The sequence below is a fragment of the Nerophis ophidion genome, linkage group LG10 (assembly GCF_033978795.1).
Source record: "Nerophis ophidion isolate RoL-2023_Sa linkage group LG10, RoL_Noph_v1.0, whole genome shotgun sequence".
Lineage (NCBI taxonomy): Eukaryota > Metazoa > Chordata > Actinopteri > Syngnathiformes > Syngnathidae > Nerophis > Nerophis ophidion.
In genome coordinates this window covers 7,430,236-7,455,588 of record NC_084620.1, presented here as the reverse complement: position 1 = coordinate 7,455,588, position 25,353 = coordinate 7,430,236, and the positions used below count along the sequence as shown (strand labels likewise).

At 40.0% G+C, this 25,353-nt stretch overlaps 1 protein-coding gene across 1 annotated transcript in view; it reads left to right on the top strand.

Annotated features, from left to right (window-relative positions):
- The first annotated feature begins 282 nt into the window (after positions 1-282).
- sema3aa (sema domain, immunoglobulin domain (Ig), short basic domain, secreted, (semaphorin) 3Aa) overlaps positions 283-25,353 on the top strand; it is a 97,451-nt gene continuing 72,380 nt past the window's right edge. Inside the window, exon 1 of the mRNA XM_061912199.1 lies at positions 283-799. Within this exon, the coding sequence (XP_061768183.1) occupies positions 694-799 (106 nt within the window). The 5' untranslated portion in view covers positions 283-693. The remainder of the gene's footprint in view (positions 800-25,353) is intronic.

The following is a 25,353-nucleotide window of genomic DNA, read 5'->3' as shown; positions in this document are numbered from 1 at the left end:
TGTTGTGAATCAACTTATCTGTAGCTTTCCTTGCATCCGTGAAAATAAAATATTTGGCCTTTGGAAAAATCTCATTTCACTCAATGGCAGAAAAAAGAAATGTCACCCATGTGATTAAAACAAAGGAAAATGCAGGCGGATGAGACAACACTACTCATGTCCGTGTTTCATGGTCGCTGTCAACTTATCCCGCCCCCGTGGCTCTCTTCTCCTATCTCTCGTTCAGCTCGCCTCCCCTCTCTTCCAGTCCTCTCTCTCTCTCTCTCTCTCTCTCTCTCCCTCTCTCCGGCAGTCTGTTGGCGCTCCACATGAGGATTAGAAGCTCGCTGTAGTGTCAGACAGAAGACCGAGCCTACAATTCTCCAGTAGATCAGACAGTCCTACTGGACCAAATTGATTTTAGTCGTTCTTTTCATCACCGAGCAGTTGGCACCTTATTGCTGAGATCTCACTTGAGGGGAGGACTGATAGACCACGGGGGGGGGGGACTGCCTTCAGGACCTCCACCCGGGGAGCCATGTGAGCTGCACCCCTACTTCCCCAACACTCATCCATATCTGGATCATCCACCTTCTGGACTCCCGTAGAGGGACTCTCTGGGCCGGTCGCCCCTTGGAGATACTTGTGTCGGAGCGCTGGTTGGGGTGTGAGTGCCCCCCTGGTCTGGAGGCCCGCCGGCAGCACTCCAGCACCATGGATTACCTGTTTGGCTTTATAGTGCTGCTGTGCGTGGCAGTGCAGCCGGGAGTAGGACTAGAGCCCAAGCACAATGTACCCAGACTAAAGCTGTCATACAAGGGTAAGCTCGTTCTCCATTCACCTCCAAGTCTTGCTTTTATTTCCCTCATGATGAATTTTTCTGCCTCTAATTTTGTCTATTTCAGTTGATTCCAAAGCATCACATGCGAAGTTCTCTGCTACTTTGCTTCCGTCTGGTTTAGAATTTGTCGTTCATGTAACATATATCCAGATTGTTTCCATATGAGGAGAAAAAGGGTTCTTGCCCGGAGTTAAATGCATACATTGGCCCCTGTTCCCTTGCGCCCGGGTACTGTGCAGCCCTGTTAAGTGTTCTGGACAGCCAAGTAGAGCCTCTGTTTAAATGGCTTCTGTCCCAAAAAGGTGGAACTGGGGGGCGGGGGGCAGTTTTGACTTTTTTACCATGTGGAGCCAAAACGAAGCCAGAGTGTTGATGACATGCTTTTATTTTCTTTTGGGATGTGTAACGTGTACATTTTGCACTGCAAACATGTCATTCCGTCCTGTGTTATTTTGAGGGGAGTCTGCGGAGCGCCGCCGCTAAACCCGACTCTTTCTAATAGCAAACTTTTCCCACCTCACTCTGAATAATAACATTTTCGGCATATTTTGGAGAGGTTCCGAGGGAGGCTGTTGCGGTCCTCGCCCTACAACATGATCTGAAGTGTGGGGTTTTTTTTTTTTTTTTTTTTTTTTAGTTCCGCCGCTCTCTCATAAAATGTTTCCCTTGGAAAATTTATGATCAATCGCTGTCAATTTCCTTCAGACAACAGGACTTTGTGGTGAAGGTTCCCTTGTGTGCTTGACTCCCTCGCTCTATTTTAGAAATGCAGTGTTCAGGGTGAATGTTATGGTTGCCACTCTAATTGATGTTCTATCTTTGGCCGACTTGTTTGCCCTAACTTATATTTAGCGGGCTGCTATATGACATGTTTCATCCTACCGACGTTGTAATTTTGGGCCGATTTATTCTTCTTTATCGCAGTTTTTCCTCGACTCTCACTTTGTGCTTTTTTCAGGGCAGGAAGCCACAACTTTTATAGATTGTCTGGTGGTGCAAAGTGGGCGGTCGGCAAGTTGAAGTGATTTTTATGGGACGCTGTGAGGGAAAGGATGCTGATCAGGGATGAATATGAAAAAAACCAGGATTTCGGATTTGTTGTGTGTTGTTTGGAATATGTTTTTTTGTTTTTATTAGTGGTACCAATCAGTTGGGAGCATATAGACCTATGATTTCCACAATGGCAGAGGGAATGACAGAATTGGACAATATAAATGGAATATTATTAAATGCGGAGATTAATTATTGAGTTTGTGAAATACTGTCAGCATGAGAAATAACATTCGTTCGTGTTTAAGGGGACGCGTGCACCTCCTCGTCAACCAAAGCTAAACTTTTCACTCACCTTCATGTCGCGGCGTCAGCACTATAGCCGATCGCCCTGCACCTTTCTCAGGTTGCTTGCCTCGGGGGCTCACTCAGACCACAAAGAGGCCACCTCAAACACGTACGGAAAAAATTACGAAACACATCTCTTACTCCAAACAGTCAAATAGTTCTCTTATATTATATTAAAACTGCTCAGTGGCGTTGTGGTTTGAGTATCCGCCCTGAAACTGGAAGGTTGTGAGTTCAAACCCTGGCCAAGTCATACCAAAGACGATAAAAATAGGACCCATTGCCTCCCTTCATTAAGGGTTGGAATTGGGGTATAAATCACCAAATGATTCCTGAGCGCGACCACGGCTGCTGCTCACTGCTCCCTTCACCTCCCAGGGGGTGAACATGGGGATGGGTCAAATGCAGAGGATAATTTCACCACACCTAGTGTCTGTGTGACTATGGTTGGGACTTTAACGTTAGCTTTTAACTTTAATATGACTTTTTTTTACAAATGTTACTTCTTATGATCCAAAAGCCAAGTGAAAGCACGGAAAAACGCAGTGCTATTGCTAGCCAGCAGACTGCTGTTGTTGAGGATGCAACCAGGGATAGTAGGGCTGCGCTTATCAATTATTTTAGTAGTCGAGTAAACTATCGATTAGTTTGTTCGATTCATCGAATACTCCGATAAAACATGTTTTATAGTCTCAATGCATTTTGGGGAAAAATCATTTAAAAAATATACAGCACATTTTTTGGTTGCCATATACATTGGGGCAAAAAAAAGTATTTAGTCAGCCACCGATTGTGCAAGTTCTCCCACTTAAAATGATGACAGAGGTCTGTAATTTTCATCATAGGTACACTTCAACTGTGAGAGACAGAATGTGCAAAAAAACTCCAGGAATTCACATTGTAGGAAATTTAAAGAATTTATTTGTAAATTATGGTGGAAAATAAGTATTGGGTCAACCATTCAGAGATCTCACTGAGGGAAGGAGGTTTTGGCTCAAAATCTCACGATACATGGCCCCATTCATTCTTTCCTTAACACGGATCAATCGTCCTGTCCCCTTAGCAGAAAAACAGCCCCAAAGCATGATGTTTCCACCCCCCATGCTTCACAGTAGGTATGGTGTTCTTGGGATGCAACTGAGTATTCGTCTTCCTCCAAACACGACGATTTGAGTTTATACCAAACTGGATACATGGATGATACAGCAGAGGATTGGGAGAATGTCATGTGGTCAGATGAAACCAAAATATAACTTTTTGGTATAAACTCAACTCGTCGTGTTTGGAGGAAGAAGAATACTGAGTTGCATCCCAAGAACACCAAACCTACTGTGAAGCATGGGGGTGGGAACATCATGCTTTGGGGCTGTTTTTCTGCTAAGGGGACAGGACGATTGATCCGTGTTATGGAAAGAATGAATGGGGCCATGTATCGTGAGATTTTGAGCCAAAACCTCCTTCCATCAGTGAGAGCTTTGAATGGTTGACCAAATACTGATTTTCCACCATAATTTACAAATAACTTATTTAAAAATCCTACAACGTGAATTCCCGGATTTTGTTTTCACATTCTGTCTCTCACAGTTGAAGTGTACCTATGATGAAAATTACAGACCTCTGTCCTCGTTCTAAGTGGGAGAACTTGCACAATCGGTGGCTGACTAAATGCTTTTTTGCCCCACTGTAAATCCACATCAACGACATCATGTGAGTTACTAAAAATTTAAAACACTCTACGTTGTTTGCCACCTCACCGATCACCGGACATAGTTTCTGCACGACCCGCTATATTTCAGAGGGTCGTGCTGAAACTATGTCCGTGTATTTAAACCTCCAGGCACGCCATGTGGTCTGAATTTTATACATTTAAATTAGTTGCATTCATTGAACGATGTATCGAAGCAACATGATACAAATCAAAACTTTTTTCTCATCCAATGTGTAAGATTGTGTGTACAGACGATATGCGATATAAATGATATATATTTGGCTTAAGATAGAGTTTTTAATATCATCATATCGTGATAATGCATGTTGATTGTGGATTGAACTTTCACAGTATCATGTTAGACCCGCTCGACATCCATTGCTTTCCTCCTCTCTAAGGTTCTCATAGTCATCATTGTCACCGACGTCCCACTGGGTCATTATCGTCACCGATGACCCACTGGGTGTGAGTTTTCCTTGCCCTTATGTGGGCCTACCGAGGATGTCGTGGTGGTTTGTGCAGCCCTTTGAGACACTAGTGATTTAGGGCTATATAAGTAAACATTGATTGATTGATTGATTGATGACACATTCTAGATGTGTCCCGCAAATTTGACAGCGACTAGCAAACTAAGGCATCCTCAACGCAATGTAGTGGCTAATGTCTCTTAACAGTGCAACTTCTAATCACTAATCTTTGCCTCCTTGGCAGCAAATAGACAGTGTTTATTACAAGTTATATTATCACTGGAGGGTTAGAGGACAAGGAATAGCTAAACATGCTACATTACACAACAGAGAATACAAAAAAAAGCATAACTAACCATTAAGCTAGAGCTCTTAAACATTAATGGGGTGGGCAGGTCGATACAAATATTTTTAATAAGCGGAAAATAGTTTGTTGTTTTTGTTATTGTTTACAAACTCAGGAAAAAAGAGCCAATAGTTGTTTTTGCTTTTGTTTACTTACTTTCTGTTTATTGAAATAATTAAGTACTAATTGATATTGTCAAATTGCTTTTGTGGTAAAAGTTTAATTATTGAAATGGCCCTGTAACTACCGTATTTTTCAGTCTATAGAGTGCACCGGAATAATAGCCGCACCCACCAAATTTTCTCAGGGAAAAAATGTGTGTCCATATATTAGCCGCAGATATGTGTTGTGAAATGAGTTATCAACACAGAAAGATTTTGTAAACATTTACTTATTTGTGAAACAGTAACAATACAAAGAGAATGTAATTGTAAGGTTTAATTGATTGATTGATTGATTGAAACTTGTATTAGTAGATTGCACAGTACAGTACATATTCCGTACCACTAAATGGTAACACCCCAATAAGTTTTTCAACTTAAGTCGGGGTCCACGTTAATCAATCAATTTTTGTTTATTGAAATAATTTTTGTTTATTGAAATAATTAAGTACTAATTGATATTGTCAAATTGCTTTTGTGGTCAAAAGTTTAATTATTGAAATGGCCCTGTAACTACCGTATTTTTCAGTCTATAGAGTGCACCGGAATAATAGCCGCACCCACCAAATTTTCTCAGGAAAAAAATGTGTGTCCATATATTAGCCGCAGATATGTGTTGTGAAATGAGTTATCAACACAGAAAGATTTTGCAAACGTTTACTTATTTGTGAAACAGTAACAATACAAAGAGAATGTAATTGTAAGGTTTAATTGATTGATTGATTGAAACTTGTATTAGTAGATTGCACAGTACAGTACATATTCCGTACCACTAAATGGTAACACCCCAATAAGTTTTTCAACTTAAGTCGGGGTCCACGTTAATCAATCAATTTTTGTTTATTGAAATAATTTTTGTTTATTGAAATAATTAAGTACTAATTGATATTGTCAAATTGCTTTTGTGGTCAAAAGTTTAATTATTGAAATGGCCCTGTAACTACCGTATTTTTCAGTCTATAGAGTGCACCGGAATAATAGCCGCACCCACCAAATTTTCTCAGGAAAAAAATGTGTGTCCATATATTAGCCGCAGATATGTGTTGTGAAATGAGTTATCAACACAGAAAGATTTTGTAAATGTTTACTTATTTTGTGAAACAGTAACAATACAAAGAGAATGTAATTGTAAGGTTTAATTGATTGATTGATTGATTGAAACTTGTATTAGTAGATTGCACAGTACAGTACATATTCCGTACCACTAAATGGTAACACTCCAATAAGTTTTTCAACTTGTTTAAGTCGGGGTCCACGTTAATCAATTCATAGTAACACAAACACAGACGCTCGTAAACTTGTTAGCTCCAGCTCTATCACGACCCCGAGAGGGACAAGCGGTAAAGAAAATGGATGGATGGATGGAAAACATTATGGCAGTTAGTGAAAAAAAATCCATAAATTAGCCGCACTGTTTTTTAAGCCAGCGGGTTCAAAGCTTAGTCCTGAATTTACAGTACATAGTACTGGATTGATATCCAAATTTGTAGTTTTGCCCAAAACTAATGTCAAGTATTTAAACAACAGAAGAATGAGTTATTGTTGCATTTTAACGGAAGTGCAGATATAACTATGTTCGAAGAGAAAGTAACCAACTTTTACCAGGAAATTATTAGGTACAGTAATAATAGTGAAAATGGTAATAAACGAGGATCCTTTTCAACCTGTTTTGTAATATTTCTATTGTAATTTATTTGCCACATAATATATTGTGATATGTATATCTTTATTGCAAGAGGGTGCAATATACTTTCTCGATATAGATTTTAGGCCTACAAATTGATCGAATAATCGTTGCACTCCTAGATTAAAGCGTCTTAAACATCTTAATTGCTAAGTGAATAATAAGCATGACAGCTTCAAATAGTATACTTATTATAATAATTATGACTCATGCTTCCTTGTGTGTGCTTACTTTTACTTAAAATCATTTAAACTTAAAGCAGTTATTGCTACATGTTGTGTTACATTATTGTGATTTGACTTGAAATACTGGATGACATTGCCCAATGATGTATTGTAACAATATATATAAATGTTTTTACATTTAGTTCAAGGGTCAGAGCTTTGGGAGACATTTTCAACTTTTGTTTTCATAAGATATTTTTGTAGAGGTGTCAAACTCCTTTTAGTTCAGGGGCCACATGGATAAAAATCTACTCCCAAGTAGGCAAAATCCCAACTGGTAAAATCACGGCACAATAACTTAAAAATAAAGACAACTTCAGATTGTTTTCTTAGATTAGAAATAGAGCAAGCACATTCTGAAAATGAACAAATCATTAAGTTATTGGTTTTTTTTACACTTATATGTCGCGGTTATTAGTATTGTTTATGTTTATTTGTCGTTATTTATTTTTTCTTAATACATTTTGTGATAATGTTCATCAGTCAACTCATTGGCGTTCATTTTCAGTCTATCAAGATAAACATTTTCTTTTATCAAAATCAAATTACAGTACGCTATTTATGTAGTTTGCTCATTTTCCTCGACTGATGCGCTAACATCATGTGCTTTATTTTGTAAATGTGTAGCATCATCTACGACAGTGGTTCTCAACCTTTTTTCAGTGATGTACCCACTATGAGCATTTTTTTAATTCAAGTACCCACTAATCAGAGCAAAGCATTTTTGGTTGAAAAAAAAGAGATAAATAAGGAAAATAAATTGAATTGAATTGAATTGAATTATATTTATATAGCGCTTTTTCTCTAGTGACTCAAAGCGCTTTACATAGTGAAACCCAATATCTAAGTTACATTCAAACCAGTGTGGGTGGCACTGGGAGGAGGTGGGTAAAGTGTCTTGCCCAAGGACACAACGGCAGTGACTAGGATGGCGGAGGCGGGAATCGAACCTGCAACCCTCAAGTTGCTGGCACGGCCACTCTACCAACCGAGCTAAACCGCACTGTCATTTCTGATTTATTAAATTGTATAACAGTGCAAAATATTGCTTATTTGTAGTGGTCCTTATTGAACTATTTGGAAAAAAAGATATAAAAATAACTACAAACTTGTTGAAAAATAAACAAGTGATTCAATTATAAGTAAAGATTTCTACACATAGAAGTAATCATCAACTTAAAGTGCCCTCTTTGGGGATTGTAATAGAGATCCATCTGGATTCATAACTTAATTCTAAACATTTCTTCACAAAAAAAGAAATCTTTAACATCAATATTTATGGAACATGTCCACAAAAAATCTAGCTGTCAACACTGAATATTGCATTGTTGCATTTCTTTTCACAGTTTATGAACTTACGTTCATATTTTGTTGAAGTATTATTCAATAAATATATTTATAAAGGATTTTTGAATTGTTATTTTTAGAATATTTTTATTCCCCCCCATTTGAGAACCACTGATCTACAAGGATACAAAGAATTGATATTGCGACATCCAGTGGACACATTTAGAACAGTAGTTTCTTTCATTAAAAAAATTCTGGTTAATTTTTATACCGAGCAAACTCATCCCGCGGGCCGGATAAAACCTGTTCGCAGGCCTGATCCGTCTGACACCCCTGGATTATCGGGACATATGGTGTTCTCTGAGGTGTTATTAACAACAACGTGAACCGAACCAAACTGAAAAATGCGTCACAAAATTGTAGTGCACTCCAAAACCGTGGATTTTGCGAACCGTCCCAACTCTATTCCTGATAGTGACCAGACAAGGCCTACGCAAGAGACGTTTCCTGGGCAACCAAAAGCCCAGAAAGTCGGCAAGCGTGCGGCTATTGGTGACGCACGCGGCGAATAAATCTGCCAGGACTCACCTGATCCGAGTCTCTTGGGTGCCATCGTGTCATCCTGCGCTGAGGCCAGGCTGCAGGCATGACGAAGGGGGGAATGTCATCATTCTTCCAGCCATCTGTGTGAAGAATGCGGTTCCCTTGTGTGATCCTCCTCACTTTAAGGCCTGACAGATAGTGGAAAGAAATGTCAGCCTGTATCTGTATTAGGTGCACGAGTGACGAGTAAGGGGACCAGCTCTTTGTTTTTATGTGATAGGCCTCAACGCCCTCCCTACAAAAATGTGTCGGCTCTCATAATTAGACACCTGGTTTTGTGCGTGTGCATCTGTTGACAAATCTGTTGTTGATTGCGTACGTCAGGTCTCAGGACCCACAGGTGTTTTGACGGCTTTCATGGGATGACTGCTCCCATAAAGGCAGGAAGAATAGGCAGAAAGACTGCCGTCAAGTGAGGTGTCACTCATCTCCTCTCCTGGCATAGTAATTAAGTTAAATAAACCACAAGGCGAAATCCTCCGAGGAGGTGCAGTCAAAGAAGCGGCTGGCCAGAGAGCGCCACGGCCGCACGAGTGCTGAGTGAAGCGTTGGCGGAGACGACGGAAAGCAAACGGGCCCTGTGATTTTGGAGCTGTCAAATAAACACACGCGAGGAAGCGACGTCCTCAAAGGAGTGCTGACGACACGCTTCCAGGATGAAACTAAGTCGGTCATTTAGCCCGGCGTCGGAAAGGACATAAGAGGGGAGAGCGCATGAGCGGCCAGTCGGAGAGACAAAATGAGCCCTCGCGAGACAGCTGGCGCGGCAAGTGCGGAGTGAATGATTTCCCACAGGGCGTCAGTTGGGACATTCTACAACCAAAAAAACAACAAATGCTTCATAAGTTCCCAGAGACACAAGGATGACCGCAGGAGTTAATGATTTTCTCTTCTTATGGCCTGAAACACGTATACTTTCTTTGCCAAGTAGACAAGACATGAGGGAAGACTAAAAGGTGAAGTCCAAACAAAGTATCTACTATTAATGATTAATTATAATAAATGTTTCATTGATGGCATTTGAAGTAGGCAACACTTCCCTTTATTTATAAACAAACTCTGAGCTAAACCAATCATTGAAATACACGAGCTCACAAAATAGCCAAAAAGAAGGGCTAATCTAAACTGACATAAAACCTCCATACTGGTTATTTTGAGGATTCTCCCCTTTTTAGTAATACTGTCCACTATTCACTTAAAGCAGGGGTATCAAACTCATTTTAGATCGGGGGCCACATGGAGAAAAATCTACTCCCAAGTGGGCCGGACTGGTAAAAACCACAGCACGATAACTTAAAAATACAGAAAACTTCAGATTGTTTTCTTTGTTTAAAAATAGAAAAAGCATATTCTGAAAATGTACAAATCATAATGTTGCTGGGGTTTTTTTTATACTTACATATACACATACATTAACATATTTCCCAACCCTCCCGGATTTTCCGGGAGACTCCCGAAATTCAGCGCCTCTCCCGAAAACCACCCGGGACAAATTTTCTCCCGAAATTCAGGCCCACTCCAGCTCCATGAGAACCTGACTCAATGTTGTGACCCTCTTAAACAGGACAATACTGCCATCTACTGTACATAGAATAGAATGTAAATATAGTCTACATTTAAGTGCAGTCAAGGAACATATGCATTGGGGAGTATTTTCTGAAGCCCACAGTAAAGAGATGTAACTTCATCACGTCGCCTGGTTATTGACTCCAACCCAATATATTACACCGTTGACGAGCAAAATGAAGACATACGCTTGCAAGTTCCAGAACGATTGGAAACAAGAATTTTAGTTTATTCAGGAGAGTTCAAAAGGGAAGGGGTATGTTGCCTGTAAATTTTGTAGAACAGACTTCTCCGTTAAACACGGTGAACGGATATAATTAGTCATGAACGGTCAGTCAGCGAAGCACAAAGCGTCCGCAGCGCAGCATTGTTCACAATTAACCCAGTCTTATGGCCCACCTCGCAAAATGGAGACCTGATGGTGTATCTTATGTTGAGACAAAGATGGCTACGCTGATAACTGGAAGCAACATCTCGTTCTCATTTGCGAATGTCTACAACAAATCCGTGAAGGATGTTCCCGGATTTGTGGATCGCTCGCCAATACGCGAATGACAGAACAAAGGTAACAGTACTCAAATAGTGAAAGGTAAGTGTTGTTGTTGTTTTTTTACTAACCAGCAAGCACCGTACAGTTAGTAGAACAACTGTGTTTTTATTACTGTGTATTTGATAGGTGCCGTCGGAAATTCAACTATTTATTTTATTAATATATATAATGAAATACATATATATATATATATATATATATAAAATACTCGGTGAATTGTACGCCATCCCTCTTAATCACGTCCCCCTACCCTCCACCTCCCGAAATCAGAGGTCTCAAGGTTGGCAAGTATGCATTAATAGTATTATATATTTATTTGTCGTTATTTATAATTTCTGAATAAATTATGTGCTAATGTCCATCTGTCAACTCATTGGTGTTGATTTTTAATCTATCAAGATAAAAAAAGTAATACCAAAATCAAGTTACAGTATGTTATTTCTGTAGTTTGCTCATTTTCCTCGACTGGTGCACTAAAATCATGTGGTTTATTTTTTTTTTTACATATGTAGCAACATTTACAAATAATTGCTATTGTGACATCCAGTGGACACATTTAGAACAGCAGTTTCTTTCATTAAAAAAATTTAGACTCATTTTTTATACTTAACAAACTAATCCCGCAGGCCGGATAAAACCAGACACCCGACTTAAAGTGTAGTTACTTGACAGGCAATCAGGTGTTGCAAAACGTAAAGGGTTCCAAAAAACCAGCAAAAGTAGCCACCCATACGCCGGTTTATCCCGTCCACTACACAACAGTGTCACAGAGGAAAACCTAAGCACTGTGCAGAAAATACTAGTACAGCAGTGCCTCAATTTAAGAGCTCAGTTGGTTCTATGGCTGAGCTCTTAATTAAAAACACTGGTATCTTAAATCAACGTCGTCCACTGAAATTAATTAAAATCTGTTCAATCAATCAATGACCCCCCCCCCCCCCCCCAAACAGCACAGTTTTAACATGTGACATGCTTTTGACAAAGAAAAACTAACTTTTAGAAAATAAATATTGTATAAAAACAATATGATAAAATATGATAGTATATGATAGTTCAAGTACAGTAGTTTTGTGAAGTAATACAATAATAATGTACAGCTTTTACCTTGGAGAGTGGACTTCTCGATACCTCCTTCCAGCTGCTTTGTCGTCATACACACCATTCGCAGCTTCTACATATTTTCTTGGATAAATGTCCACCGTTTATTATTTTAACATCCTTAGCTGTCAGTATTGACTCATTCTGCTCCAGTGGACCCCGACTTAAACAATTTGAAAAACGTATTCGGGTGTTACCATTTACTGGTCAATTGTACGAAAATATGTACTGAACTGTGCAATCTATCAATCAATCAATCAATCAATCAATGTTTATTTATATAGCCCCAAATCACAAATGTCTCAAAGGACTGCACAAATCATTACGACTACAACATCCTCGGAAGAACCCACAAAAGGGCAAGGAAAACTCACACCCAGTGGGCAGGGAGAATTCACATCCAGTGGGACGCCAGTGACAATGCTGACTATGAGAAACCTTGGAGAGGACCTCAGATGTGGGCAACCCCCCCCCCCTCTAGGGGACCGAAAGCAATGGATGTCGAGCGGGTCTAACATGATACTGTGAAAGTTCAATCCATAGTGGCTCCAAGACAGCAGCGAGAGTCCCGTCCACAGGAAACCATCTCAAGCGGATCAGCAGCGTAGAGATGTCCCCAACCGATACAGGCGAGCGGTCCATCCTGGGTCCCGACGAGCGGTCCATCCTGGGTCTCGACTCTGGACAGCCAGTACTTCATCCATGGTCATCGGACCGGACCCCCTCCACAAGGGAGGGGGGGACATGGGAGAAAGAAAAGAAGCGGCAGATCAACTGGTCTAAAAAGGAGGTCTATTTAAAGGCTAGAGTATACAGATGAGTTTTAAGGTGAGACTTAAATGCTTCTACTGAGGTAGCATCTTGAACTGTTACCGGGAGGGCATTCCAGACTACTGGAGCCCGAACGGAAAACGCTCTATAGCCCGCAGACTTTTTTTTTTTTACTATTAAGAGTTTCAATCAATCGATCGGTCTGGCACTGACTAGCAGTGTTACACTCCAACTGTTTCACCAGGTTAGTTAGCTACACGCTCTGTCATGTTTTTGATTATTTCTTTAATTCAATGAATAGCATCCAATTTTTTTCTTCAAACTCACTTTCTTCCTTTCCATCCATGGAAAAACAAAGTTATGTCCATATCTAGTTAATGCTAGCAAGTAACACCGGATGTTTTGGTTGTCCTTTATAGGATTCACCATAACATTCGCTAAGCCAACTATCTGTGGAGAGGCTTTTAAAGGAGAACATTATCACAATTTCAGAAGGGCTAAAACCAATAAAAATCAGTTCCCAGCTGCTTATTTTATTCTTTGAAGTTTTTTCAAAATGTTACCCATCCCGGAATATCCCTAAAAAAAGCTTTAAAGTGCCTGATTTTCGCTATCTGTGAAGCCATCGTCCATTTTCCTGTGATGTCATCCAGTGATGCCAATACGGATAGCACAGCAAGATATAGCGACGTTAGCTCGGATTCAGACTCTGATTTCAGCGGCTTAAGCGATTCAACAGATTACGCATGTATTGAAACAGATGGTTGGAGTATGGAGGCAGATAGCGAAAACGAAATTGAAGCAGAAACTGAAGCTATTGAGCGAATAGCTATTGACGCTATTCGGCCATGTTTGCCTTAGCATCGCCGGTAAAATGTGCAGACCAACGATCGGGAGTTTCGCATCTTGTGACACTGGATCAACTTAAGTCCATCGATTGGTGTTTGTTTGGCATTAAATGTGGGTGGAGGGAAACGCTGGATGTAAATACAGTTTCAAATGTACATACAGCTAGCCTAAATAACATGTTAGCATCGATTAGCTGGCAGTCATGCCGTAACCAAATATGTCTGATTAGCACATAAGTCAACAACATCAACAAAACTCACCTTTGTGATTTAGTTGACTTTATCGTTGGAAATGCATCTGCAGGTTATCCATACATCTCTGTGCCATGTTTGCCTTAGCATCGCCGGTAAAATGTGCAGACACTCCGGCACATTCGATGGGGGTCTGGCGGCAGATTTCTTTGACTTTATCGTTGGAAATGCATCTGCTTTGAGTGTCGCAGATTATCCATACAATCTTGCCATCTCTGTAGTAGCATAGCTTTCGTGGGTAAAGTGTGAGGAACAAACGACTGACCATTTCGTCGGCCTTCTCACACACCCTCGTATTTTGAACAAATTTCGTCCAATTTCTTGCCACTTTCGCATCTTTGGGCCAGTGGTACAACTTGAATCCCTCCCTGTTAGTGTTGTTACACCCTCAGACAACACACCGACGAGGCATGATGTCTCCAAGGTTCCAGAAAATAGTCGAAAAAACGGAAAATAACAGAGCTGAGACCCAGTGTTTGTAATGTGTTTGAGAAAATGGCAGCTTTATTACCAATGTGACGTCACGTTCTGACGTCATCGCTCCGAGAGCGATAAATAGAAAGGCGTTTAATTCGCCAAAATTCACCCATTTAGAGTTTGGAAATCGGTTAAAACAATTTAAGGTCTTTTTTCTGCAACATCAAGGTATATATTGACGCTTACATAGGTCTGGTGATAATGTTCCCCTTTAAGCCTCATAAGCTAAAGCATAACAATTAGCTAAGAGACAGCTCGTATCCCGAAAAACTGTAGGTTAGGTACCACTTTTAAAGAAGCACTCAACGTTGGGATCCGAGCCGAGGATGTCTTTGTGGCTTGTGTAGCCCTTTGAGACACTCGTGGTTTAGGGCTATATAAATAAACATTGATTGATTGATTGATTGATTGATTGATTGAATACAAAGAAGCATTCCTTGTCAAAACAAAATATACGCGCTAAATGTGCCAGCTGAGGGAACCTCACTCCATTGACTCTTCACTAGTCTGTCGTTCAGATGTCAACAGTTGTTCAATATTTAAAACATACTACCGAACTTCCATAGCAATATCTAATCCTAGTTTTCTACATCCACTTTTACCAACTTTTACTGCATTGCCACCACAATACTTTGCTCCCACGGATCAATGCATCTATGGATTCTGAACACAATATTCTGTGCCTGCCTTCACCACGAGGAACCTAAAGGTCAAGCTGTTTGCATCGTATGCTGCAGAAAAGCAACAACTGACCATATAGCGATCCTAAACTACACTTGGCAACATTTTAGCGACCTGATAATTGTTGGCGTAATTATGGAGTCCACTCTGCGACCACGTGATGTCCTCACATGGGCGTTGACCGTGAAGCTAAGAAGGCCTGAGAATCTGGATCAGACTTCCAAGCCTCCTAAATAGACACTCGATGTTGAACCACATTTACTGCAGTCTGGCCCATAATATGGCTGTCTGTCATTTTTGGGATGCTGGCTAATCAGCGCGTCTGTCCTATGCAAGCGAGCGTCTTCCCTTGTCTCGTCCAAAGCCCGGATGTGGATAATTACAAGGTGTTTGGAGAAGCCGACCTCGTCCTCCTCGCGGAACCAAAATACCGCTGACTCTTAAGGATGACGGCTGGTTATAGCGCCGTTGATCGCTTGGCTGTGATTTCCAAAAATGAACAACCTTTTCCTCTTCCACATTCCACCACTCCAACCCCATGTTTTGCCGCGGCTTTGTTGTTTTTTTTTGTTAAACACGACCGTGTGTTACAGCCAAATATATCACATATTCCTACTCTGACTCACACGCATGTGTTTGGCCAGTGTTTGCAGACGCCCTACGTGCCACACATTCTACGAGAACCCATGGCACTCTGACAGACAGCAACGGTAAACCCCTTAGAACAACTATCATTTGGTTTATTTCGCTCAATTCATGGAAATATAAAGAGAGACTCCAATGCCAAGGTGTCAAACTCAAAACCCGGGGGTCAGATGTGGCCCTCTGCTTCATTTGATTTGGCTCATCAAAGGTGGGATTTCATGTGTCAGTAGCATACCTTTTGGCTAAATGCAATTTGTTCTTCAAATTTTGACAAAAATTATAATAAAACCTTCTCAAAATGATGTATCGATTTAGAATCTGATTAAATAAAATCGCGATTTGCATGTGAATCGATTTTTTTGAGGACCCCGTTGCGTGTCTTCCAACTTTAATATTATCTGTGCATGCAACAAGATATTCAAAAGTATTTTTTTCTTTATTCATCAACCTGTTAGTAAAAAATAAAATAATCAAACACAATTGCCTATGCAAACTATGTCTTTTCCCGACTATAGAGCCGCACCCAGCAAACTTTAGAAACACTTTTTCTACGTATATTAGCCACACCGAACTATGAGCGGCAGATATATACATTATGAAATGAGTTATTTACACACGTGGCGCAGTGGGAGAGTGGCCGTGCGCAACCCGAGGGTCACTGGTTCAAATCCCACCTAGTACCAACCTCGTCACGTCCGTTGTGTCCTGAGCAAGACACTTCACCCTTGCTCCTGATTGGTGCTGGTTGGCGCCTTGCATGGCAGCTCCCTCCATCAGTGTGTGAATCAGTGTGTGAATGGGTAAATGTGGAAGTAGTGTCAAAGCGCTTTGAGTACCTTGAAGGTAGAAAAGCGCTATACAAGTACAACCCATTTATCATTTATTTATTAAATTTGTTGTAAATGTTTATTTACCAATCTTAATTATTTCCAAACGAGTCTGTAACGCAGCAGTAAAACGACTGATGAAACAATCAATCAATCAATCAATGTTTATTTATATAGCCCAAAATCACAAGTGTCTCAAAGGGCTGCACAAACCACAACGACATCCTCAGTAGAGCCGAAATAAGGGCAAGGAAAAACTCACCCCAGTGGGACGTTGGTGACGGTGACAATGATGACTATGAGAAACCTTGGAGAGGACCGAATATGTATCTCAGCTACTCCGGCTTCCTCCCACTTCCAAAGACATGCACCTGGGGATAAGTTGATTGGCAACACTAAATGGGTCCTAGTGTGTGAATGTTGTCTGTCTATCTGTGTTGGCCCTGCGATGAGGTGGCGACTTGTCCAGGTTGTACCCCACCTACCGCCTGAATGCAGTATATATATTTTTTATTAAAAACGAGGAATAAGATTTTTACAGAAAAAATACACCTGTTGCACAAAATCCAATTCTTGTTCTCACTGTTTTTTTTTGTTTGTTTATAAACTGTTACGATGACTCTGAATTTAGGTTCATGGTATTGAGTGAGTCATTCAGGTTCTTGAGGTTTTTGAGTAATATATCAATCATGTAATCTGATGAAAGAAAAAACTATTTCTTAGACTCGATGAGTATTTTAGGTAAAATAGTTGAAATAAACAAAGATTTTTTTTCTTGCCATGACTGTCATTCTTTTTTTCTAATGAATGCACAACTTCGACATTAAAATTTTACTTTTAACTTGTGTGCATTGATTAAAAAAGTTGTTTAGTAATAATAAAAAAATTGCCGCTGTTTGCTGACATTTAAAAAAAAGGTACTTAGGGACGGCGTGGCGCAGTGGAAAAGTGGCCGTGCGCAACCCGAGGGTCACTGGTTCAAATCCCACCTAGTACCAACCTCGTCACGTCCGTTGTGTCCTGAGCAAGACACTTCACCCTTGCTCCTGATGGGTGCTGGTTGGCGCCTTGCATGGCAGCTCCCTCCATCAGTGTGTGAATGTGTGTGTGTGAATGTGGAAGTAGTGTCAAAGCGCTTTGAGTACCTTGAAGGTAGAAAAGCGCTATACAAGTACAACCCATTTATCATTTATTAATTTACTTTAAAAAAAGTTTTTTTTTTGACACAAATGCAATTGGACTGTCAGAATGTCATCCAGGACCATTTTTAACTGTTTTGCTTGAATGTACGTCATTTATTTGCTTAAAATGTATAAACATTTACACCTTAAGTCCAAGCAGGGTCTATTTTGGTGTAAAATGTGTCGCATAGCCCACATAAGTTCCAAATAAGTTCCGGTGTGTTCAACAAGGCTTAGTTTCTCGCCGTCTTACAAACATTATTGTCTTTTCTAACCTGTTGAAAAGGTGGTCAGTCGGATGTGAGCTTTAGTTCTGTTTGCTCGTCGACAGTTTGCTACAAAACAGTATTTTTTCTAAAAACACTGCTCCGCCCGCCTTGCTCGTTGGCTAGTTGGGTAGGAGGGGGACATTTAGCCATCTCGTCTCTGCATCTGTGTTTGCCATGTGGGGCTTGGGTTACAGGAGGGTGCAGATTGCTGCACAGTGGGTATGACCGGGTGCTGCCACCTGCTAGGTCTTGTCAGTCGAGAGAGAGGGTGTTCAATCTGAGCAGAATCGAGTTACAAATTAGCGGAAAGCGTACTGATAGACGACAGACGGACACATGGCAGAAAGGTGAAATAATTATACATATGATACCGCACTCAACTCAAATTAACGAGGACGGTTTTTTAGGACAGTTTAACCAATATACCGATAGCACCAATTTGTGACTTTTGTCACGATGCTCAATATGTTCAATCAATAAATCATTTAAAAGAACAAATATTAGCTCTGGGAAACTTTCGTCATGAATAAGATTTTTTAATGCCAATGAAATTATAAAACAAAATATCAAAATTATGAGAGAAAAAAGTAATGTTTGTAATATTTTGATAATTTGAATGAAATTACCAAATTATGAGGGACAATTAGATTAGGTGGTTTGGATTCGAAAAAAAAAATTTAGGAATCCTTGTACAAATCCACCATTCTAGTCACTGCCTTTGTGTCTTTGGGTAAGACACTTTGCTCCCAGTGCCACTCACACTGCTATGGATCACTCCAGGTGGAAGTTGGCAACCATGCAATAATCTGGCCCATTTACAGCACTATCCTGAATAAAAAAAATACATAAATTAGATTAAACATAACTTTATTGAGCCCCTCATGGGTGTATACCCTCTGAGAATTTTAGTAATGAATTCTTTATTGCAAAGTCACAAATATAGTGTAAAGAAAACTAACCATTATTATTAGTGATGGATAAACACTCAGTGAGTGTTTGGCACACTCATTGGCTGTATTGACACGGCATTGATACAGTGTTGGTGTTTTATAATGGCACCATCTGCTGGATTAAAAATGTCACTACAATTGACCTCCAAAATATTTTTTTAGTTAGAAAATAAAACGTGCAACGCTTGTCAATGAGTCAAATAGTAAACAGGGGGGGAAAAAAGAATACTCACCTTATTTGTCGTGATGAAATGTAAATATTACAAAACTTTTGATTGTTTGCCTTTTTTTTGTTACATTTAAATCCATCATGTTGACGGATTTGCAGAATTCACTTGTTAAAGGAAAGAGGCTTCCTAACAAACAGTTTGCTGCTTTACAGTGGCCACATGTTTTTTCTTAAAGTGACACACAATGGACACAGTATCACGCCTTGTGTTTCATAATGCATCCACGCTTCAGTATTGATTGACCCATTGCTGATTATAATAGTAAAATTAATTGTGTGAATTCTCCTAAGCATTCACACATATGGTTTTCTTTCTTCTTCTTCTTCTTCTTCTTCTTCTTCTTCTCCAGATTTTGGCACACTTTACCTTCCACATTTTTCATCCGATTTAAACCGTTCTAATTTCAAACTGTTCAGTCTATTCTGGAATCGCGGGATTTACCTGGACAAATTTCAAAAATTCTCAGATTTCCCGGTATTCCAGGTTTTCCAGAACATTTTTCCCATTCAAACTTCCACCATTTCCACATTTTTCAACCGATTTAAACCATTCCACCTTCAACATATTTTACTCGCCATGGACATCCCCAGATATTTTCACAATTTTTCTGTCGACGACTCCTTCCGCATTTTTCAACCCACTTTAACCATTCTACTGTCAAAACATTTCTCTTAGTCAGGACACAAAAAAGAAGGTGTTTTTTAAACTGGAAAAAATCCCGGTTTTCCCGAAATTCCAGGAATTCCCTAATACTAATGCGTAATAAAGAAGGAAAAAAAAACATATAAGTCGCACTGGAGTATAAGTCGCATTTTTGGGGGAAATTTATTTGATACAACCTAACACCAAGAATAGACATTTGAAAGGCAATTTAAAATAAATAAAGAATAGTGAACAACAGGCTGAATAAGTGTACATTATATGAGGCATAAATAACCAACGGAGAACGTGCCTGGTATGTTAATGTAACATATTATGGTAAGAGTCATTCAAATAACTATAACATATGTGTCCTTGAGCAAAACACTTCACCCTTGCTCCTGATGGGTCCTGGAATGTGGAAATACTGTCAAAGCGCTTTGGGCTCCTTAAAAAGGGGTAGAAAAGCACTATACAAGTACAAGTACAACAATCAGTACCATTTCTTAATTAAAAATGTTATAACTTCAGCATTTCTCAACTGTCTTGAAAAAAAAATCCATCTTCAACCATTCACAACATTCATTTATTTTACCATTTTCAAAAAAACTCCCTCTTTTCCTGGAATTCCCATATTTTTATGAAATTCCCATTAAAATGAATGGTACATTTTACAAAATTTCAGAACTCCTACATTTTTCATCTAATTTAAACCATTTCAAGTTCAATATATACCGCCTGTTCATGAATTCTCAGATTTCCAAGAATTCCCAATTTTTAGGGGCCTTTTCCCCTTTCAAAATGAATTGGCCATTTTTCTAACTTCCACTATTTACACATTTTTCCACACTATACAAACCATTTCAACGTCAACAAATTCCACTCATTTTGGACATTCAAACCAACATTTTCCCAAGTTCGAAACCAAATTTTTCCTGGAAATTCAAACTATTCAACATTCAAACTATTCTTACATTCATACTACATTCGATCAGCATTTCAGTTCAACTTCAGCATTGGAGCATTCACTCGCAATTCCTTCGGGAATCGTCTCATCTAGTTTATTACGTTGCAGAATTTTTATATTGAATCTGATTAAATTGTGAGAGTGCATCTTATATTGTGGCCAATTGGTATTGACTCTCTACCCCAACTCTCCCGTCCAAAGCAAAACCTAGTAACTCACTTCTAGCTGATTTTGAGAAAACAAAGAAAAAACAATCTATCTTGATGCTGTCTTAGAAAGATCCACAAAGTCACCAAACGTATAGATGTTTTATTGAGCTTTCATTTTCTTGCCGATTGAGCCATGGATTGAATCTGCTCTCATGAACGTGTGCCCCTTCTCCAGATATTTTATCACAATCTCGGGTGGGCCCCATTCTGCGTTTGCACATTGGGCAAGAGGCGTGTACAGCGTCCAGTTTTTATTTTGACCTCCACAGTTATCTGCCCAAAAGAGTACGCAAGGGGAAGAATCAAAAACAATACATTTAATGAAGGTGCTTGCAACGTCCTGGGCCAATCTTCCAAATATCCCCTCGTGCCATAATATCACATAATCAGGTTGACCGTCGGCCCCCATTCGTGCAAATGTCTCATTAAAGACAATACGGCGACTGACAAAGAAGCTTCGATTGGTCCCTTGAGATACTAGGTTTTTCTGTTGTATCTACGCGGTTATGTGGTAGTTGCTAGGTCCTGCCATGCGCGTAACAGCTTACTTACGGAACAAATTACAATATCGCATACACCAGGGGTCGGGAACCTTTTTGGATGAGAGAGCCATACAAGCCAAATATAATATTTTTTTTAAGACTGAATACAACTAAATGCGTGCATTTTTAAGTAACACCAACATTTGTAATACGTTTCTTATTCTTTTTAATAACATTGTTATTCTGAAGCTAACCAGCAAAAAATTAAATACTTCTAACCATTAGTGCGACTTCTTGAACAGGTGTGGTAGAAGGATTAAAATGAGAATGTTTTATATTTTGAACGTTATTTTTGACACTGTGATTGCCAGCAGAAATATTCATTATTTACCATGTTAAGCAATGTCAGCTAAGATTTATCTGAGAGCCAGGTGCAGTCATCAAAAGAACCACATCTGGCGCTCACACTTTTTCTGCAGTTGAGCTACTTTTCAATTGACCAAGTCGAGGAGATCTACCTCATTCCTATTTATAATTTATATTTATTTATTTATAAAAGAGACATTTTTGTTAACAAGTTAATGGTGTTTAATGATAATACAAGCATGTTTAACACACATAGATTCCTTTCTTCATGAAGACAAGAATATAAGTTGGTGTATTTGATTCTGATGACTTGCATTGATTGGAATTAGACAGTGGTGCTGATAACGTCCGCATTTTCAAATGGAGGAAAAAAAAAAAAGTCCTCCTTTCTGTCCAATACCACATGAAAGTGGTTGGATTTGGCATCTCCTTTGTCCAACTTGCATACTCGTTTTTAAACACTTTGTTATGAGAGTAGCATATGTGTGTGGCCCTTTAATGTCTGGCAGCAGGTGAGTGACGTCAGTGAGTGTGCGGGTGGGCAAGCAAGTGAGAAAGCGGTCGCTGAGGGCGGGGGAGAAATGCATTGGCATCAAACTCCGTAGCTTGCTAGCTTTCTGAGACTCTTATTTTGTTAGCACAGGCAGGATGAAACAGGTCTTTTATGGTGAAGACAGGAACTGTGCAGTCGGTCTTTAGAGTTTTGACGGTAGGTACGGAGTCTCTAGAAATAAAATGTGTTTCTCTGCGTCCGCCCTGTTAGTGATTTTTTTCTTAAGTATGAGCTCGCAGCAGCCAGCGTCATCTCACAAGATCCTCGGGTGCCGAGAACGTCAAACAACTGACGAAAGTGAAGTCTTGGTATGATTGATGATTGCTCATTTTTATGTCTATTTTTTAATGCCTGGCTTGAGATCGACTGACTCACCCTCCAAGATCGACCAGTCGATCGCGATCGACGTAATGCCCACCCCTGCTCTAGAGCCATAGGTTCCCTAGCCCTGGCATACACTAATGTAAAGCATATCACCTAGGAACTCCAAAATTATTATCAGCTCAGTTTTGACCAAAATTGAGTTACTGGGTTTTGCCTTTGGACGGGACAACTAAATAAATAAATAAAATGGCTTTTCTGCCTTCAAGGTACTCAAAGCGCTTTGACACTACTTCCTCATTTACCCATTCACACACACATTCACACACTGACGGAGGGAGCTGCCATGCAAGGCGCCAACCAGCACCCATCAGGAGCAAGGGTGAAGTGTCTTACCCAGGACACAACGGACGTGACCAAGTTGGTACTAGGTGGGATTTGAACCAGGGACCCTCGGGTTGCGCACGGCCACTCTCCCACTGCGCCACGCCGTCCCATTTTACTACAGCTTCACCATGCAGGAAACATTTTCTAATTATTGGCCAGCTTGCTTCCTTTTAGGTTGAATTAATTTTGTGTTGTGTGTGTGTGCGTGTGTGCGTGCGTGTTGCTATTCTGTCTCTGGGAGTCGTCCGCCATGATTGTGTTTGCCATCACGTTGCTCTGATTTACAGACTGGCCTCATTAGTTCCTGATAAAATGTCAGCTCTGACATGGAGCTGACAGGCTCCACACAGATAGACAGACACACCTAACCACGCTAGTAACCAAGCTGATAACCACAGCTCCTTCTTCAGCATCCACAGTCTTCCATTCATCTAGAATGCAGCACGTATTTGCATACAAACACATTGTGTGTGTGTGTGTTCCCTCGCAATGAGAAACAGAGTGTGCTTGTTAGCATGAACATTAGTGGTGCGCGAGTGTGGGCTCTCTGCGGTAGACGCCTTCGGGCCTCTAGCCGTCTGTGGTCGCCGCTCTGGGGGAAGTCGCTCGCTGTGGTCCCGCCATGCAGTGACAGGAGGAGACACACTAATCAAATGGTTCCATAGTTAACCACTTTTTTTTTTTTTAACACAAGTGTGTGTGCGTGTGCTTGTGTTCGCAATTTCCTCCAGTTTCTCTCATGATTCTGATGCTGTTTTCTTTTATTTCATATTTTTCTATTGTCCACCGTGTTTATACTATATTTTAAAGGCCTACTGAAACCCACTACTACCGACCACGCAGTCTGATAGTTTATATATCAATGATGAAATATTAACATTGCAACACATGCCAATACGGCCTTTTTAGTTTACTAAATTGCAATTTTAAATTTCCCGGGACTTTTTTCTTGAAAACGTCGCGTAATGATGACGTGTACGCGTGACGTCACGGACTGTTAGGAAATATGAGCGCTGCACACACACACAGCTAAAAGTCGTCTACTTCAACGGCATAATTACACAGTATTTTGGAGATTTGTGTTGCTGAATCTTTTGCAATTTGTTCAATTAATAATGGAGGAGTCAAAGTAGAAAAATGGAGTTGGGAAGCTTTAGCCTTTAGCCGCACAAACACACGGTGATTCCTTGTTTAAAATTCCCTTTGGTGAAACTTTAAACTTAGATTAGACATAACACTCCTAACATATTCACATTGTTTTTAATGGGAGCCTCCAACAAAAAGAGCTATTTGGACCAAGAAAACGACAATTTCCCCATTAATTTGAGCGAGGATGAAAGATTCATGTTTGAGGATATTTATAGCGAAGGACTAGGAAAAAAAAAAAAAAAGTGAAAAAAAAAACGTGATTGCATTGGGACGGATTCAAATGTTTTTAGACACATTTACTAGAATAATTCTGGGAAATATCTTATCTTTCTATTGTGTTGCTAGTGTTTTAGTGAGTTAAATAGTACCTGATAGTCGGAGGGGTGTCTCCACGGGTGTCTTGAGGCTAGTGTCTCAGGGGAGTCGACGGCAGCTATGGACGGCACAAGCTCAGCTTTTCTCCAGTAAGAAGCGACTTTTTAACCACAATTATCTCACCGAAAACTGCTGGTTGACATTCCGTCGTGTTTCATGTTCGCTTGACCGCGCTCTGATCCATAGTAAAGTTTCACCTCCAGGAATTTTAAACAAGGAATCACAGTTTGTTTGTGTGACCAAAGGCCAAAGCTTCCCAACTCCATCTTTCTACTTTGACTTCTCCAATATTAATTGAACAAATTGCAAAAGATTCAGCAACACAGATGTCCAAAATACTGTGTAATTATGCGGTTAAAGCAAACGACTTTTAGCTGTGTGTGTGTGCAGCGCTCATACTTCCTAAAAACCCGTCACGTCTTGCGTACACGTCATCATTACACGACGTTTTCAAGACGAAACTCCCGGGAAATTTAAAATTGCAATTTAGTCAACTAAAAAGGCCGTATTGGCATGTGTTGCAATGTTAATATTTCATCATTGATATATAAACTATCAGACTGCGTGGTGGGTAGTAGTGGGTTTCAGTAGGCCTTTAAAGCACTACATACACTATAAAACCTACTTAAGTTTATCATAAAACTTCAATAGGTACTCAAATCTCAATGTACTCAATAATACTTAAAGTGAAGTATAGCGAGGGAACACTTCAACTCATTTTATATTGTGATTAACTATTACATATATATAATAATTCCCGATTTGCAAAGTACCTGTTTCTTCACTTGGAGCGCACTTTGACCTTCTCTCTCTCGAGGGGCCGCAGGAATGCTAAGTGGTGACGACAGAGCGTAGCGTTTAGGCTGAGTGAGACAGATGATGGTGACATTCAACACACTCCTTTGCACTGACTGCTAAATGA